This window comes from Phaseolus vulgaris, chromosome 7 (genome assembly GCF_000499845.2).
Source record: "Phaseolus vulgaris cultivar G19833 chromosome 7, P. vulgaris v2.0, whole genome shotgun sequence".
Classification (NCBI taxonomy): Eukaryota; Viridiplantae; Streptophyta; class Magnoliopsida; order Fabales; family Fabaceae; genus Phaseolus; species Phaseolus vulgaris.
In genome coordinates this window covers 21,801,616-21,821,632 of record NC_023753.2, presented here as the reverse complement: position 1 = coordinate 21,821,632, position 20,017 = coordinate 21,801,616, and the positions used below count along the sequence as shown (strand labels likewise).

The 20,017-nt window shown below is 35.3% G+C and overlaps 2 protein-coding genes across 2 annotated transcripts; both read left to right on the top strand.

The window, feature by feature from the left end:
* Positions 1 to 265: 265 nt before the first annotated feature.
* LOC137829252 (uncharacterized) lies at positions 266 to 814 on the top strand. The gene has a single exon (XM_068636051.1). It carries the CDS (start codon positions 266 to 268, stop codon positions 812 to 814), a length of 549 nt encoding a protein of 182 aa, XP_068492152.1.
* Positions 815 to 5,079: 4,265 nt separating this feature from the next.
* LOC137829593 (oleosin Ara h 11.0101-like) lies at positions 5,080 to 5,741 on the top strand. Its single transcript, XM_068636430.1, has one exon. It carries the CDS (start codon positions 5,119 to 5,121, stop codon positions 5,533 to 5,535), a length of 417 nt encoding a protein of 138 aa, XP_068492531.1. The 5' UTR covers positions 5,080 to 5,118; the 3' UTR covers positions 5,536 to 5,741.
* The last annotated feature ends 14,276 nt before the right edge of the window (positions 5,742 to 20,017 follow it).

The window sequence follows — 20,017 nt, the reverse complement described above, 5'->3', positions numbered from 1 at the left end:
GTTATCTTGTCTCTCTGCCCCTTTACCACCGCACACCGCTCTCTGTTCCTATCCATGTTCACTACACCGCTGATTGCCTTCTACAAGAAGCACATGAAGAACCTTCAAAAATCCAAGATGGTATCAGAGCGGGTATAATCTGCTCTGCTCTTTGCTGCCAACGGTTCTGTTTGTCTCCATGGCTGAAGCCCAGGAAAATCCTTCCAAGAATGAACAACAAAATCCCGCTAGCGCGTATTATCTACACTCGTGAGAAAATCCTGGGATGGTCTTGGTCACGCCACAATTGGATGGTTCAAATTACCATTCCTGGAGCAGAGCGATGAAGAGGGCTCTGCTCTCCAAGAATAAATTCAAGTTCTTCAATGGAGACCTACCAGAGTCATCCCATAGTGACAATCAATATGAAGCATGGGAGAAAGGCAATGTCATGGTCATCTCTTGGATCACACGGAGCATCACGACCCAAATCGCACAAAACACTGTGTATATAGACAATGTGAAAGAGCTGTGGGAAGTTCTCAAAGAAAGGTTTTCAAAATCCAACCATTTTCGTGTTTCAGATCTTCTACAAGAAATAAATTCCATCAAACAAGGGGAGAAAAGCATTACAGAATATTACACTGACTCTAAGACACTGTGGGAAGAGCTTGATGCCTTGCGCCCCTTACCTACCTGTGTCTGTAAGGTCAAGTGCAATTGTAACATGATGAAGACCATGTCCAGCTATAGGGACTCTGAACGGGTAATGTGTTTCTTGAAAGGATTGGGAGAAATTTATAATGTTGTTAAAATGCAAATTCTTTTGACATAACCTCTATCAGGAATCAACTGTGTCTTCTCTTTGGTTCTTCAACAAGAACGTCACTTGAATGAAGGCATGGGGATGGATACAAAGATAATGTTCAACAGTGCCAATCAGAAAATCAACAAGAGCAACAACACCAGTCAAGGTGGGCGTAATTATGGAAGAGGAAAAGGAAAAAAATTATGGAAAGCAGTATTCTTATTGCCACAAGGTGAATGACACTACTGACGAGTGTTATTCAAAACACGGGTTCCCTCCTTGGATGAAGCAAAAGATGAATTACACTGCAAACGCTCTTGAGAAGGAGGGTGATTTGGTGTCTGAGACTGAAAAACAAGCACACAATGAAACTCTCAATGAGCAAATCTTTAAAGCCTTTGGACCGGAGCAACTTCAAAAACTGATAAACATGATTCAAGATTCAAAGAACAAAGACAAGGTGATAAACAACACCATAAGAGATTTGTTTGCCATAAAAAGCAACATAGGTAAGAGAGGTATGCACTCTTGGATCATTGACATTGGGGCTACAGATCACGTAGCCTGCTCCCTCTCTTCTTTCACTAGCTATTATAAAATTAAACCTGTAAAAGTTAAGCTTCAAAATAATCAAAGTGTCACTGCTGCATGTGCTGGAACTGTTATATTGGCTAAAAACATTATTTTATATAATGTTCTATATATACCAAATTTTATGTTGAATATTATCTCTATTCAACGACTGACAAACTCTTTAGGATGCCAACTTCTTTTCTCACAAAATGCTTGTCAGATACAGGAGAAGACTACCTTGAAGATGATTGGTCGAGCTGAGATCAAGAATGGTCTTTATCAGCTGTGTGCAGATAAGGAAGATAGTCTTGTTTTTTTTCTTTCAGAATGATAACACTTTTAAAGTTGTTGAAAACTTGAACGTTTGTTATTGCAGAATGGGCCATCCATCAAATAAAGTTTTAGAAAATTTAGCCAAAAATCATGCTAGTATACATGCTAATGACATAATTGTTTGTGCTCCTTGGCATCTTACAAAACAACGTAAGATTCCTTCCCCCCCTTAGCAAAACTAATAGCCAATGCATTTTTGATCTTGTGCACATGGACATATGGGGTCCTCTAGGTGTTTCCTCCATACAGGGACACATGTACTTCTTAACTATAGTAGACGATTTTAGCAGATATACGTGGATACACTTAATGAAAAGTAAAAGTAAAACTAGAGAGCATATGCAACGTTTTGTCACTTATGCTAAAAGTCAATTTAATAAAGAAATTAAAACTGTTAGGACTGATAACGGAAAATAATTTTGCTGGAAGGATTTCTATGATAAGCATGGCATAATGCATCAAACTTCATGTAATGAAACACCACAACAAAACTCTACTATTGAAAGAAAACACCAACATGTTTTTATTCCTTTGGTTTGTAATTGTGCAATTGAGCTTTGTATAAGGGTTGGGACACCCCTTAAGTGCCCCCTTTTATTCATTCATTCATTGCTGATCAAAAAAAAAAAAAAACCAACATGTTCTTAATGTTACTCATTGCATAATGTTTCAATCTAATTTTCCTAGAGCTTTTTGGTCCTTTGTTGTTGTGCATGTTGTCCATTTAATAAACCGTTTACCCTCACCTGTTATTCAAAATAATTGTCCTTACAAGCTTCTATATAATTGTGTGCCCGACCTTTCTGATATCAAAGTGTTTGGTTGTTTGTGTTTCGCTTCAAATCTTGAACAAAACAGAAGCAAACTTGATCCTAGAGCACGAAAGTGCATCTTTCTCGGTTACAAACAAGGAACAAAAGGTTATATTGTCATGGATGTGCATTCTAGAGAAACCTTTGTATCCAGAAATGTGATTTTTTATGAGACTTATTTTTATGATTTAAAAGAAAGGAATGAGCAGGTGATTACAGAAGAGACCAATGATCCAATGAGGTATCACTGTGATGATTCTGAGCATATTGGAATTGAGAAGAACTTAACAGAACAAGAAGAACAAGACAAAGCCAAGAACAAGTTAAACATGAAATTCTGAGACGATATACAAGAGAAAGAAAAACACCTGCATATCTAGAAGATTATCATCATCAAATCATGGCAACACCATGTAACAAGACTCTCAGAAATAATGATAAGGTACTCTACCCACTAAGTTCTGTTATTTCTTATAGAAAACTGTCAAAAAGACAACTAAAGTATATTTTATCTATTTCAACACAAACTAAGTCACGATGCTATGAAGAAGCTAAAGAATTCCCTGAATGGGTGAAAGCTATGGAGATGGAAATTAAGGCGCTAGAAGTCAACAAGACCTGGGAAATCATGGATCTTCCTCCCAACAAAATGCCCATCGGTTGCAAATGGGTATACAAAATCAAACGAAGAGCTAATGGAGACATCGAGAGATACAAGGCAAAGCTTGTAGGGAAAGGACATACGCAGCGTGAAGGTATTGATTATATGGAAACATACTCACCCGTACATACGAAGTATTCTGGCTATTGCTTCTATCATGGATTGACATCTAGAACAGTTGGACGTAAACAATGCTTTCTTACATGGTGATCTACAAGAAGAAGTATACTTGGAATTACTTCCTGGAGTCATTACTAAAAAATCTCATCAGATTTGTCGGCTAACCAAGTCTTTATATGGCTTGAAACAAGCTAGCAAACAATGGTATGATAAACTCATTTCCTTTCTTCTTACCACTAATTTTGTTCATTCAAAAGTTGATAGTTCTATGTTTATAAAAAAAACAGAAACCTCCTTTATGGCTCTTCTCATATATGTTGATGGTATTCTTATTGCTGGAAATAATATGAATGAGATCAATAAAGTGAAAAGTTTTTTAAATGCTTCTTTTGAAATCAAAGACCTCGGTAATCTTAAATTCTTCTTAGGATTAGAAGTAGCTAGAACTAAGAAAGGTATCCATATATGTCAAAGGAAGTATGCTCTTGATATTTTGGCAGATGCAAGTATGCTAAATGCTAAGCCAGCAACAACTCCTATGGTTAAAAAGAATGAGAAGCTTTTCGAACAGAACTACTCTGTGCATGACATTACCGCATATCGAAGAATTATCGGAAGGTTACTGTATTTGGTGCACACTAGACCAGACATCAGTTTCTCTATTCAGTTCCTCAGTCAATTTGTTCAAGCACCAACAAAGCTACATCATCAAGCTGCTTAGAGAATTATAAGATATGTGAAATCATCACCAGCACAAGGTATATTCTTTCCCAAAGACACAAACATTGAAATTCAAGCCTTTAGTGATTCTAACTGGACCTCTTGTGTTTCTACTCGACGGTCAACTACTGGATACTGCATCTTTTTTGGAGAATCTCTTGTATCATGGAAAACAAAGAAGCAGAGCACTATATCAAAGTCTTCCTCTGAAGCTGAATATCGAGCACTTGTGTCTACATGCTGTGAAATTCAATGGCTCAAATATTTGCTTGAAGACCTGGATATCTACCAACAAAACAACAAGCATCTACTATGATAGCCAATCTGAGAGGCCCATTGCACATAACAACAGTTTTCATGAAAGGACTAAACGTCTTGATATCGATTGTCATGTGGTAAGGGAGAAACTGCAACAAGATTTATTTCACTTACTCCCTATAAGCACCGAAAAGCAGCCTACAGATCTTCTCATCACAAAACCGCTACACAGTGAAATTTTTCATAGAATTCTTAGCAAGCTTGATGTACAGAACATTCACCCACCAGCTTTAGGGGGGGTTTTATCTTTCTGGACCCTTTTCTGTTTTGTATGGGCTAAGCCCAATTTCATTCCAAATACATCTTGAGAGTGTATTTAACATATACCCTTTTATCTTCTAATGAGTGCATTGAAGTTTAATAAAGTTTTTCCTCTTCTAATTAATTAATTACTGTCGTTATCTTCTTTTCTCTGTCCCTGTACCACCATAGACCGCTCTCTGTTCCTATCCAGGTTCATTGCACCGCTAATTGTCTTCTACAAGAAGCACATGAAGAATCTTAAAAAATCGAAGAGTACGTGAATAGAAGAGCTTGCACTTGTGCACAAGGTGGCATTGGATCCTTGTCAAGTCCGAAACTACCAAACACAGAAATAGATAAAAAGAACCTAACGTGTCATAAAAGGAACACATGGGTTTTGCATGCAAGCCATTGCATGAAAATCTGTTGAACACGTGCCACACCATTCCTTCAAGTGCTGCCACCCAACCCTCCACTCACTCCATCCTCCGTATATAACCATCTCCAACACATTGAACCCAACCATACCAGTAACCCTTCCATTTGTCACTATGGCTGACCTTCACTACAAACAATCCCCACAACCATCCCTTGGCTACAAAGATGATCCACACCAGCAAACCCTCTGCACCCAGGTTGCCAAGGCGATCACAGCCGTCACTGCTGGTGGCTCCTTCCTTGTCGTTGCTGCCTTAATCTTGACCGGCACTGTCATTGCTCTCACCATTGTCACTCCACTATTTGTGATTTTCAGTCCTGTTTTGGTCCCTGCAGTTATCACTGTTGCCTTCCTTAGCCTAGGCTTCTTGGCCTCGGGTGGGTTTTGTGTCATGGCAATCACTGTGTTGGCCTGGATCTACGGATATGTCACTGGGAAGCACCCACCTGGTGCTGATCAATTGGACAGCGCGCGTGACAAGCTCTTGAACAAGGCGCGTGAGATCAAGGACTGCGGAATAGTGAATTAATGGTGGGGTGGGGTGTAGGCTTCTTAATAGTGAATTAATGAATGTATTTATTTATTTTCTATGTATTAGTCTATTAATGTGGGTTTTTCTCATGATCACTTTTGTGGTAATGTGTTCTCAGTGGGACTATACCAATAAGGATCTATTTTTTTATTGTATTTTTCTAAGTTAATCTCCAATTTTATGATTTGGTTCTTGTTTAATAATTTTTTATGTCTTTTATTTTCTTATATATATATAAATTTTTTTTATGTGCTCAACACATTATATTATATTAAACAAAAATGATACTTTGACATATTTAGAAAAAAAAAACAAAAAAATACGCATTTATTTTATTTTATTTTAATAATATAAATTAGTACCGAGTGCGGTCGGTCTTGGAGTTTTACGGAGAAGCCTTAATTTTTATAAATTGATGGTGAATGAAGCATAAATGGTGAATGAATATGTAGCACTGATATTTATACGATACGATGAAATAGATTTATATATTTATAGAAAGATATGAGGAATAGAAAAATGTTTTTATCACTGGTTTAATTTGTTTTTTATTTTTATAATTATAATAAATTTTATATAATAAAGTTAAGGTTTTAGAAAATTAATTTAATTTGTTTTTTATTTTTATAATTAAGGTTTTAGAAAATTAATTTAATTTGTTTTTTATTTTTATAATTATAATAAAAATTTATATAATAAATTTAAATTTTTAGAAAATTAATGTATTTTTTTTTAAATTGTGTTTGAATTGAAATAGAATTATATTGAATTGTATTAGAATTATAATTATCAGAAATTGAACAATTTTTTTTTAATTACATATTTTATTAATATGTTTCGTACAGATATGGGTGTTTGGAACATTTCAGAGATATTAGTGTCTTGAAATATATCTGTTATAGAGTCTCATAAATATAATTTTTTTTATTTTTTAAAGAAAGTTAAAAAAAAAAATGTGCTTTGATTCACTAAATTTGTGGTTTTTAATAAAAATAAACAGTTGTAAAGTCGTCGGTAAGATTATGACTTATATAATTTCTTTTTAAAACACGACTCATCATCCTTCATTTATAAATAATTTAAAATGAATACATTTCTGTCACTTTTTAAAATTTACCGAGATTAGTTAAAAGGTCTAAATGTATAAAATATAATGACAATTGTTCCAAATTTTGCATCAAGAGAAGGATCATGATATTCAAAGCCTGATTATTTATCTTATATGTAAATAAAATTGTAAGTAGAAGATAGAAATATAACAATGAAGTGGTAGATTCTGTTAAAATTATAAAGGTGTCAATTTTTTTTTTTTAAATGTATATGAATATTTAAAATTATTGCATTGATGGTTAACATTTTTTTTAGGTTTTGATTTGAATGAAAGGATATTTTGCTAAGTGTGATTCAGAGTAGGAACAAGAAACTAACATATGTCATGCCTTGGATAATGTTGTTGTCTTATTTTTTTATATTATAGTATGTTATATATGTGCATATTTTGACTAAGAACTAGGCGTTTTATACATGAGTTGGAATACTCATTATATTCATATTTATATTATTCTTTATTGTTGATTAAAAAAAGTTAAGGCATTGAGATTTACTTGGTGCTTATGATAACACAAATCGATGGAAAGGGTTGATTGAAGTCCATATCTTTTGGCTCCATCTTGTTTTCAAGATCCCAATCAAAAGAGTTTATCAAACATCTCATCATCCACTATAAGGAAAAAAATGGTTTTAACGAGATTATTTTTAAATTATTCAGAGTTAAAATCTCTATTAAGTCACTTACCCATAGTTGCAGTTTCTCCCGCTAAACCATTCCTAGGGAACATGTTCCCTAGAGTTTCATTAAATCTTAGAAAAAGTCTTTCAAAACTCCTGTTAAATACCACGGGTTTAAGAACTTCCGTAAAATATCATGGGTTTAAAAACCTCTGTTAAATACCATGAGTTTAAAAGGTTGCATAAAATACCATAGGTTTCAAAATCTCTGTAAAATATCATGGGTTTCAAAACCTCCGTTAAATACTATGGTTTCAAAACCTTCGTAAAATACCATGAGTTTCAAATTTTTTGTAAAATGACTTGCTATCTGAAATAACCTTCAACCTCATTTTCCACCATCTCTAACGATCCTCCTGACTTCTCTCTTCCACCATTCTCTCTTCCACCATATACACACTGCTCTTCAGCACAGGCTCAATGCCCACCGATGACAGTCCTAACAAGGAATCACAATTCAACCACACTTATGGTTATTATATATAAGTAGAAGAAACTCTAAATAAGACATTATCTTATTCTTACTCTAATATTGCTTCTTCCATCACCTTACTGCCCCAACATGGAAACTAATGTTTATCACTGCTTTATATATCCTAAATAATTGCATTATTTGCTAGATGTGGGCTTCAAAGTCATGTGTGTTCTTGGCTACGAGGGCTTCAAAGATTGCAAGAATATATTGCGAGGAGAAATTAACTTTATCACTTCTCACTTTCACAACAAATTAATTATTGGATGCATTTTAAAATAAAGGCCTTAATTTAAATTTTTTGAAAATGATGAGAATTAAAGTAATTATAACTAAAACTAAAGTTGCACATAAAATATACGTACATCAAAAGCTAAAACAAAAATAAGTCAAGTTTTTTGAAGTATGAGTTCGTAACAAAAAAAAAAACACTAGGGATTATATAAACCAACTACCATCAATCATAATAAATATGCAAATACTTTTGAAATACTTATTATCCAATGTGATTTTGCTGAGTTTTTAAAATAAATTTTTGAAAATTTAGAAAACTTATTTGTAATGTAAAGTTACACTTTCAAAAGTTTAGAGAATTTAGTTATAATATATATATATATATATAATATTAAAAATATATATTTTTTTAATTATTTATTTAAAATATATTTAATTATATTTATTTATTGAAGTTTGAAAAATCTGGAGTGTTTTATTGAGGTTCTACAATAAATCTTTGAAATTTAACGAAGGTTAAAAAACCCACCGTTATTTTGCTAAGATTTTAGAATAAACCTTTAGAATTTAACGAACGTAAAACAAACCTCCATGATTTTGATGAGGCTTTAGAATAAACTTGTGGAATTTAATGAAGGTTGAAATAACCTTCGCTATTTTGCTAAGGTTTTAAAATAAACATTTGAAATAACGAAGGTTAAAAAACCTCTGTTACTTTGTTGAGATTTTAAAATAAATCTTTGGAATTCAACGAAGGTAAAAAAACCTTCATTATTTTGCTAAGGTTTTAAAATAAACCTTTGAAATTTAACAAAGGTTAAAAAAGACCTCTGTTATTTTGCTGAGATTTTAGAATAACCTTTGGAACTTAACGAAGGTTAAAAAAACCTCCGTTAATTAAATCAATTCCTAGTGTTATATTAACCTCCGTTAAAATCTTTTTTGTTTTTGTAGTGATCAAGTGCAACTTCCTCACCGCAAGTGGAGAGCCAGGGCATATACGTTGCCCATTGCCAAATGGAATGATCTTAAAATTTTGACTCTCCACACAATTACAAGCTAAACAATCCTTCCACGCTACCCACGTTAATGTGTATATTGGATTCAGTAATATGTGACACCTACAAATGAACAATTAGAAGCTTAACAATTCGTGGAAGCTAAAACAAGCTAAAATGAAATCATTTGAAATAAATAATCGGAAGTTAAAAAGTCATCATTTGAAATGAATAATCGAAAGCACTAGTGCAAAAAGATTAAAAGAATACTCCTTATTAAGTGCGAGTTCACGCTTAAACGCATTCGTAAAAAATGCGGTGGCATTTTTGAAATTATGTTTATTTACAAATGCGGTTATAGGTAAGGCCGCATTTGTAAATCAAAGCGTATTGATTTACAAATGCGGTTATTGGTAAGACCACATTTGTAAATCAAAGCGCATTGATTTACAAATGCGGCTTTACCAATAACTGCATTTGTAAATCAATACGCATTGATTTACAAATGCGGCCTTACCTATAACCGCATTTGTAAATCAATACGCTTGATTTACAAATGCGGTTTTCCCTAAAAACTGCATTTGTAAATGTTTTTTTACCCTAAATATTTGGAACACGCCATAGTTTAAACATTCATCGCCTTTCCTTTTCACTGTTGCTGTTTCGTTCCAGGTCTCTGCATTTTTCCTGCTACATTCCCGTTCACCTTCTTCTCATATTCACATTTGGTAAGTTCTTTCGTTTCTCATATTCACAGTTGTGCTGCACCGATTCGTTTTCGTTTTCGTTTTCGTTTTCATTTTCGTTTATTACACTGTTACATTGACATTGCACCGATTCTTGTTTGTTTTTCTCTCCTTCGTAGCTTCATTGAGCGCCACCGGTTCCGCTGCCGCCGCCACTGCTATCCGCTCCTTTTTACTCTTCACCAACGAAGGCTTCTCACACAAGGTTGGTGGTTTTTTAAATTTTTTTGATTTTTTTTAATGTTATGAATTTTTATTTTTTTATGTATTATAATTTGTATTTTTGAATTTATATTATTCAGTATTTATTATAATTTGTATTTATATTATGTTAGTTTTGAATAGAATTATCGTTGTTGTTTTGAGTCCGAAGGTGTTCGACCTTCGGCAATAATACGTGCTGGTATTAAGTTCGGGGTGTTCGACCCTCGTAAAAAATGTTAGATAGAACCCTGATTCTGAATGACTATTGCAGAATATGGATCGAAATTGGATAAATTCTGTTTGTATAAGTGATGAGTACGAAAGAGGAGTAGAAGAATTTATACAATTTGCACAACGTAACGCGATTAATAGTGGTCATGATGGAGCAAAGATCAGGTGTCCGTGCGTTAATTGTTTGAATGGAAGGATATTGGATGTTAATTTAATGAGGGAGCACCTGTTATGTGATGGGTTTCTTCGATCGTATACAACTTGGACATGGCATGGTGAATTATTAAATTTACCACGTGTTTCCGTAACTGAAGAATATGGGGGGTCCACCATGGATGAAGCAGTACACGATGATTTAGAAGATGATCGATTGGAAGACATGATTCGTGATGTAGGAGCTGATTCTTTTGCAAAAATGCATGGATATGGAAGTATGTCAAGCGATGCAGAGACTCCATTGTATCCTGGATCAACTAACTTCACACAGTTGTTGGCGGTGTTAAGATTGATGAATTTGAAGGCAATAAATGGATGGACTGATAAAAGCTTCACAGAATTGCTTCAGTTGTTGAAGGATATGCTTCCAGAGGGAAATACTCTACCTAATCGTAATTATGAGGTCAAAAAGATTCTTTGTCCAATGGGTATGGAGTATAAAAAGATACATGCATGTCCTAATGATTGTATATTATACCGCAAAGAATTTGAATTGTTGAAAAGTTGTCCGAGGTGTGGGTTATCACGTTATAAGTTGAAACAAAAATATGATGATACTATTGAAGATATAGAAAACCATGGACCCCCAATGAAGGTTATGTGGTATCTTCCCATCATTCCAAGGAAGAAGCGTTTGTTTGCAAACCCAAACGATGCTAAGAATCTTAGATGGCATGTAGATGGGAGGAAATGTGATGGCATGTACCGACATCCAGCTGATTCTATTTAGTGGAAGAAATTTGATGATGAGTTTCCAGAGTTTGGTAAAGAATCAAGAAAAATCCGACTTGGTTTAGCTACAGATGGAATGAATCCATTTGGTAATATGAGTACAAATCACAGTTCATGGCCTGTATTACCTTCTGGATTGTGCATGAAGCGAAAATACGTGATGTTGTCTATGATGATATCCTGTCCGAAACAGCCAGGGAATGATATTGATGTTTATCTAAGTCCCCTAATTGAAGATTTGAAGTTAATGTGGGACCAGGGTGTTGAAGTATTTGACGGATTTGCTAATGAAACTTTCAAGATTCATGCCATGTTATTTTGCACCATCAATGACTTTCCGGCATATGGTAACTTATCAGCTTATAGTGTTAAGGGTCATAAAGCGTGTCCAATATGCGAAGAAGACACTGCTTCTCAACAATTGAAACAAGGAAGGAAAACAGTATATCTTCGGCATCGTGAGAGGCTCTCCATTCTGATTAATTCATGGGATGAGGTGTCAGAGGTCGAACGGAACATGATCTGGGAGGATGTTCTGGTAAGCTTTACATTTTGATATAATGCTTTTTAATATTCATTGATTAATTTTAATTTGCTGATGTTATTTTGCAGGCAAACTTTGAAATTCCTGATGTGGAACCGCTTCGATCAAAGATTATATCCAATATCGGACTCAAATTTCGTACCTTTAAGTCAAGACTGACTTCGAGATACATTTTTGGCGACCTTAAAGACGAAAATCCATGTTTAAATTACAAACATATTGATGAAGAGACATGGCATCTTTTTAAAGAAAACCGTCAAAATGAGGCTTGGATGGTAAGTGAAGTAACTTAACTTTTTTTGTTTATATAACATTAATAAGTTTATCTTATTTACTTCAGTTTGTTTATTTCAATTATGACAGGATTGTCGGAAGAAAGCTCAAGAGATAGCTTTGAAGAATGTTACCCCGCACGTTATGTCTCGTTCGGGTATCGAAAACTTGAGCGAGCACTAATGGTGGAAAAGGAGAAATCTAAACAGGGGTCGTTGTCTGAGAATGTGGAAACAGGGGTCACTTCTCCTCCATCACCACCTTTTCGCCTTGTAAAATGGAAGAGGGCCCGAATTAAAAAGTCGGGTGCACCAAGTTCTGAGCAATCCGGGGTTATCATCGAAAAAATTGTAAGTTATTTTTGTTATTTTCATTTATTTTAAAGCATTAATTATATTAATGCTTGAAAATATGATTTTTGTGTACTCTTGCAGGATTCCTTGGAATCCGACGGTAAATTTGTTGCTGAAGGTTGTCACGATATCCTAGTTGAAGCAATTGGACGACCTGAGCACTCTGGTCGTGTTCGTGCAGTTGGACAAGGGGTCGGAATTAAACTATATTTTGGAGTTTCAAAAAGACAGTCATCCTCCTCCTCGAAAGAGAACGAAACTCAAATGAAGACTAAGATACGTGAAGAATTAATGGAGGAGATGAGAAAGGAGACTGATTTGATGTGGCTAGAGATGAAAAAGGAGAATGATCGAATGCGACAAGAGTTTGTATCGCAACAACTTTGTGCTAAACCCCTTCTTAGTCCCACTCCCAAGAGCACAAAGTCCGGAGAAGAAACGTGAGGTTCCAGTTGATGATCCTATAACTTCATTAGGTCTCATTGCTAGTCAGATTGGCAATGTACCTTTTCCAGTTCCGTGGGATGATACATTTTTTCAAATAAACACTGAACTGCCACTGATGATTTACAACACAGATTTATCAGAATTTATATCTAGGAAACAGGAGCTCAATATAAGTATAATTCAATTTTTTATGATGTGAGTATCTTTACCTATTATTCAATTTACTTTATGTTAAGTTATTATTGATTATGCTTTAACTAAAAACTTGTAGGTTTTTGCATAGAGTCTGTATCACTGAGGGGAAGGAAAATATGTATGGATTCTTAGATCCTGCATATACTAATCCCGTTGGACCAAACTCATCTAAGACTCAAGCATACATCACTAACACCCTGGAAAAAGAGGGAAAACAAATTTATTTATGCCCTTATATTAATGAGTAAGTTTAATTATATGTCATCAATTATTATTATTTCATGTTTTAAATATTTACTAACTCTTTTCATTGATGATATAGGCATCATTGGCAGTTACTTGTCTTATCAATGGTTGATAAGACTGCTGTGTGGTTCTGTTCCCTACACAAGAAGATTCCCACAAAATTTAAGGATATCATTGATACATAAGTACATTATAAACTTAACTTTGTATATGTTACTAATTAACCATCTACTAACGAGGTTTTTGTATTAACCAGTTCATGGCGTGGATATAACATCCTAAAAGGTCGATCCAGTTCAAATAATTTGAACTGGATAAGAATAAAAGTTTGTAATTTTTTCTTTCTCTATTATCATTGTTTATCAATATACTAACATATTACTTTTTATTGAATTATAGTGTAATAAACAACCAGGAAGCTATGAGTGTGGCTATTACATTATGCAATGGATGATTACTATTATAAGACTAGGTGTTAAAACTGGTTGGAAAGAGGTACTATATGTTAAATCATTTTTATAATTCTTGAACATATATATATATATATATATATATATATATCTAAAAACTAATTTATATCAACTATATTTTGCAATACAGTTATTCACAGAAGAAACACCAATGAATTCGGAAGGCATTTCATATGTTAGAGATTCTTGGTCCACATATTTCATAAATTTTTATAACTCTAGCATAGGTAATCAATAGTGGTTTTATTATATGTAATTTGATTACTTGTAAATGTACATTTTGATGCTCTCAATTTATATCTATATTTCTGTATTTGTTTGGCTGGGTTTGATCATTATGCAGGTTAATTTATATGGTTTAGGGACAATACAAATTGCACTTTAAAAAAAAAAACACTATTTACAAATGCGGTTATTTACCAAAGCCGCATTTGTAAATCAAAAAATAAGATTTACAAATGCGGCTATTACAAAAGCCGCATTTGTAAATGTGATTTACGAATACGGCTATTACCAGAGCCGCATTTGTAAATCTTAAATCCCTAAACCCCCACCCCTCATTCAGAAGAATATACAAATGCGGTTATTTAAAATAATCGCATTTGTAAATCTAATTTACAAATGCGGCTCTATGGCCGCATTTGTATCTCTCCTATTTACGAATGCGTGCTGATCAAATGCAGTTCTATAGCCGCATTTGTAAATGTAAAATAGCCGCATTTATTTTACATTTCTGCGCTAGTGAAGCTAAAACCAAATCATTTGAAATGAACAAAGCTAAAACCATATTTAAGATTGTAAACGAAAAAACTAGATCAAGATTGTATATCAAATTGTATAATCCGATTTGTGAATTTAATCAGAAATTAAAACAAAATCGTTTGAAATGAACAATCGAAAGCTAAAACTAGATCCAAGATTGTATATCGAATTGTATAATCCGATTTGTGAATTTAATTGGAAATTAAAACCAAATCGTTTAAAATGAACAATCGAAAGCTAAAACTGTTAGAAAAGATGGCTTTAAACTAGAGGGGGGTGAATTGTTTAAAGGGGTTTTCGTAAACTTTTCAAAGCTAGAATGAACTTATTTCAGAAACCAATTGATTCAGCAATTCAGTTAGCCAAAACAGCAAGCAAAACTGTAATACCAGGAAAAACAATCGGTTGTTTCTTCGAAACAATCAGTTGTTTCTTCGAAACAATCAGTTGTTTATACCAACAAACAACAAACAAACTGAAATTAAAGAGTTAAGGATAGAGAGATTGTACACAGTTGTTTATACTGGTTCACTCAAAACTAAAGCTACATCCAGTCTTCTCAGAAACCCTGAGGATATCCACTAAGCAACCACACCTTGATCACTTACACCACAACCAAAAGAATGACCTTGAACACCTCAAGAAACACACTCTCCTTGGTCAACACTAAGATTGCTGATCTTGAACACCTCAAGAACACACAACCAATCTCAGCAACACACACAAATGAATTGTTCAGCAGTTTACAAAGATTACACTTGTTACAGATGAAAATCTGAAATCATTACAAGTAGAATCCCTATTCAGCACCTTGATCAATCTCTCAACTCTTTTGCAATCTCAGAATACTTTGAAAAACTCTTCTTAGATCAAAACTATGTTTCAAGATTCTTAATATATCAAAACTGTTTTTCAGAATATATCTAAGAATATAGTTTGTTATCAAATCTTAACAAACTTTTAATTGCATTTAAAATAGATTGGTCAAAGCATTTAATGACTGGAGCGTATTCAGTTAAAGCATTTAAAGCTCATTCAAAGAAAACAGTTTTTCTGTTATGGTTTTAAAACAAACAATCGATTGTTTCCTCGAATCAATCGGTTGTTTTGTTACTTAACAAAAACACCATTCAAAAACAGTTTTCAAACTTTCTCAAAACACCTAAGTGTAAACAATCGGTTGTTTTGACAAAACAATCGGTTGTTTCAACTTAGTTTGAAAATCAATTTTTTTGATAAAATTGAGATGCTAATTGCTTTGAGATTTAATCTAAGTGTTGATTACAACATTGAACTACCCCAGAACAAGGCTAAAACCAGCACAGCAGCAACAAGCAAAGCAGAGGCTTCATCATCCTTCAAAGGATTTGGATTCTTCGAAACATTGAACACCACTTGGTTCAACAATGTCCCCCTATTTGATGAAGACAAATCCCTGATGCTTGTGTTGTTCTTTGATTAAATCTGAGGCAATTCCTGCAATAGAACTTTGAGCAATACATTGAACTTTTGATATTTTGTCAGCATACAGATAAACAATTAAAGCTTAAAACATTCAATATCAGAACCAAATAATCATCACTCAAACTGTTTTTAACAAAAAGAAAAACAGAAACTTAAAATAAATTGGAAACACAACATATATCTCCCCCTATTTGTCTTCACAAATAGACAAAGATAAGAGATAAAATAAAACATTGTTCCAATTACATCAGAATAAACCAGCAACAGCAGAAGGAAAGAATTTAGAACCAGAAAAGAGAACAGCCAAAAACAATCGATTGTTTCGATGGCCAATCAGTTGTTTTTCTCTCAATCTTCTTCATCAGCAAACTGAAGGTCAAAGATTTGATTCTGGACAGCTTCAATCTGTTCGTCCAGAGTCATAAACCTTGCATCCATGTTGTCAAACCTCGTATCTATCCTCTGAAAGTTGCTAACACATAGATCATGAAGGCTCCTTTGATTTTCAGCAAAGGTATCTAGCCTATTCACCATGAGTCTTTCAAAAGGATTCATTGTTTGCATTCTTTCTCCTTGATGTTCAGTATCAGCACTAGGTCCTGCATCTTGAAAATCTTCAACTGGATCTTCATGTTGAACATCCATGTCAGCATGTTCATCTTGTTCAAGGTGAGCAGCACCACTTGATGATGCACCATGATCACCATCCTTACTTAACCATTTTCCACCTATTTTTGTGAAGCCCATCTTGCTGAGTGATCCATTGTTCAACTCTTGAGTTGACTTGACCAGCTCAGAAGTTTCATCTTCAAGATTAACTTCAAAATAGTGTTGTTCCGTCCGGTTGACCGGGACGTCTTCGTGCGCGACCTCAACCGTCAGCTAGGGACTCCTTCCCACTGGTTACCTGTGGATTCCTGCAAAAAAGAGGACAAAGAGGCGCCCTAGCGGCCGTTTGCACTCCGACGCTCAAGTCAGCCAGCAAGAAACACCAAAACTGTTCACCTACGTCTCTGAGCACCGCGTATGGCACTCTGAAGGTGGTAAAAAGAACTGTGTATATGTGTGTGTGTTTTCTCCCTCAGGCAAAGATATTCCCCAATCGCTTGTACGTAACCTTGAAGCACGAGCAAGCAACTAGAGAGTTCTCTGGTCAATTTTCCAAAAGTTCCAACCCCGTTTCCAACATTCCCCGCTCTATTTAAACCTCCCAAGCATTAAAAGCGCCTTAAAGCGCTTTTAATCACAAACGTAACGCACTCATTAAAGCGTTTAATTAGAAAACGTAGCGCATTTAAGATGTTGAAACGCTTGGGAGCCATCATAGTGCCTGAACGCTCGAAACGGAAACTGTATTGAATGACTTTAATTACCTGGCACCTGACCAAGGGGTGTTTCCATTCTGACATGGCTCTTGTACACGTGGAGGGCCTCACGACGCCATGACCCCATCTGGGGGCGCTTCTGCCCACCTGGGGACGTTTCTGCGTGTGAGTCCTCCTGCTGGGAGTGCTACTGCGCTAGGGCTGACTTTTTGGGTGCCAACTCATGCCCCCAATTATCTAGTCACTTACTTTGAGAGCGTATCTGCCTTCCTCTCGCACCCTGCGACCTGCTACCCTGGGCGTGACCTTCCTCTTGAGTCGTATCTGCCCCAAAGGCGTCTCGGGGGCGGCAGGAGTACTTCACGAGTCAAGCTGCCCTACACTGGTACTATTACTATGGCCTTGAAGCCACCTTTTCTTTCTCTTTATCGCTGCCCCGGGCTATCGGGACCTGACCTTCCCACGGCGTCGCTCCCTCCATGGTTTTTCCTACCCATGGGTATCGGGGAACCACACCGTGATTGCCTTGCTTTAGCACTGTTTGATCTGGCGACGACCTGGTTGGCGACGCCTTCACCTAGGCGACGCCTTGTCTTGGCGACGCTTCCTCTTGGCGATGCTGGCCCTTGGCGTTTTCTCCACCTAGGCGACGCCTTGCGTTGACGTTGACTCCCCAGTCGTTGACTTTGACCTTGACTTAGTCAACGCCCGGATACGGGACGGTACAAGTGTAGAAACTTAGATATTAAAACAGCATAGGGATAGTGGTAATCGCCTAACCTCATGGGTTTTTGCATATGTTCCTTGATTATGTGAATCCAATTGATCTTCACTTTCTTGGTGGTGCAGAAGATGTAAACCAGATCTTCTTCAGTCAACACTGAGTGATTACTCCCCCTTGGAGTTAGGATCCAAGTTACAATGAGAGCAAGCAACCTCTCATCAATCTTCAAGCCTCCAACCGAGCAAGTGCTAACTTGAGATTGTTTGTTCTTCAAGCAACTTTTGTAGAACTGGATTTTGTTGAAATCTTCTACCACACCAAGGTTTCCTTTGTTGATTCTTAATCCAGAGAACTTAAGCCCAGCTACAGCAGCCCAAACCTCATGGGTTATCTCCATATCCACGCCTTTCACATGAGAGACCAAGTTGTTTCCCTCAAACTTCAAGTTGGTGTAGAAGACCCTCACCAAATCTGGATAAATGTTCCCTTTGAGCTCCAGAAACTTTCTGAGTGACTGGTCTTTGAGAAACTTCCTCACATTGTCAAGTTTTTGACTCTTCATCCAGTCAAAGCACACAACCTTGGGGTTGTTTATTTTCTTGACACTTGTTTCATATCTATACTTCTCAATGAGTTCGGTGTCACCAGAAAACCAGCTTTCAAGCCTTCCTCCAGATCTTACAGCTCTGGTTTTTACTCTTTTAGAGGTGGGAGGGGTTGATTCCATGACAGCTGAGATGAAAACTCACTTAACAGAAATTTGCAAGAGATGGTGCAAGAGATGTTGCAAGAGATGTTGCAATTGGTTGTTCTAGATGAAAGAAATCTGCACCTGATTTTATAGTAGAAAAAGAATCAATTTGAATTTAATTTCATTCAATGGGTACCTGATTTTCAAAGAGAGGACTTGACTCTGTTCTGCACTGAAAATGTCAGAAAAAGCTGAAAATCACATGGTCTTCACATGTGATCTTTGACTAGTAATTAAGGCTCTTGAATTTCCAAGATTTTGGAATATATTCCTTTATGACTGTTGTAAATCCTTTCTGAACATGATCAACTTTCAACACAGATCCTTTGACCAAGATTCTCCCTTTGAAAAAATATCTGCAACGGCTAGAAATTAAAAAATCAGTTAAATTAATTTCTACACAGTGCTGTCAGACTCAAAACAATCGGTTGTTTCGAAGAAACAATCGGTTGTTTTTCTGCAGCAGTTAAAAACTTGATTTTGTAATTTTTTACCATAAACAGAAACAGATTAAGGCACATGACATTGATTAAAAGACAATTAATCATAAGAAAGAACTTTAAAACAGAAATTGATAACAAATAAAAGGAAGGTCTTATCCTTGTGTTGTTTCTTCAATGAGCCAATTGCTTGTTGATCAAGGAAGCTTCTTTTCACTGTTTTGACCTTTTGCATATTATTGATTCAGCTTCAATGACTGCCTTTTTCTTCAACAGCTTGATCAGTTGGCTCAATTCTTCCTTTTTCTCTTCATTTTTCCTGCATAATCAAATACAAGTTGCAAGATTTGGTCCCCTTACAAATTTGGGTCCATTTGGCTTTTCTTTGCTGTTAGAAACATCACATCCCTTAGGAATCCATTTCATAAAACCTTTAGGAACATAATATTTTCTAATTTTGAAGAATCTAACAGCTGCCTTTCTTCATGTAGTAAAAGCATGTAACAACCGGTTGTTTCTTCTTAACAATCGGTTGTTTTTCTGATTTTCTCAAAAAACTTTTTGAAAACCTATCTTGCTTGTTCTGTGGATTGAAGCCTAAACCAGCCTTTCCAAAAACACAACTTTGGGATGCTAGGACATTCTCAAAGTTTGACTTTCCTTTTGAAAGCTTGTCCACAGTTTCAACAAGATAGTGAACCTTTTTCTCAAGATTTTCACAATTTGTGCAATTAAGAGTATCACACTTGCAAGAGGCATTTTTGAAATCTTTTTCCAATTTTTCAAAATCACTTTTTGCTTTTCTCAGTTCCTCTTCAAGTGATTTAACTTTCTTTTCAAGCCCATTGTTAAGATCTTTCAATC

Excerpts from the sequence above, each read along its gene's own strand:
- LOC137829252 (XM_068636051.1), top strand. The coding sequence starts at position 266 with ATGGTCTTGGTCACGCCACAATTGGATGGTTCAAATTACCATTCCTGG.
- LOC137829593 (XM_068636430.1), top strand. The coding sequence starts at position 5,119 with ATGGCTGACCTTCACTACAAACAATCCCCACAACCATCCCTTGGCTAC.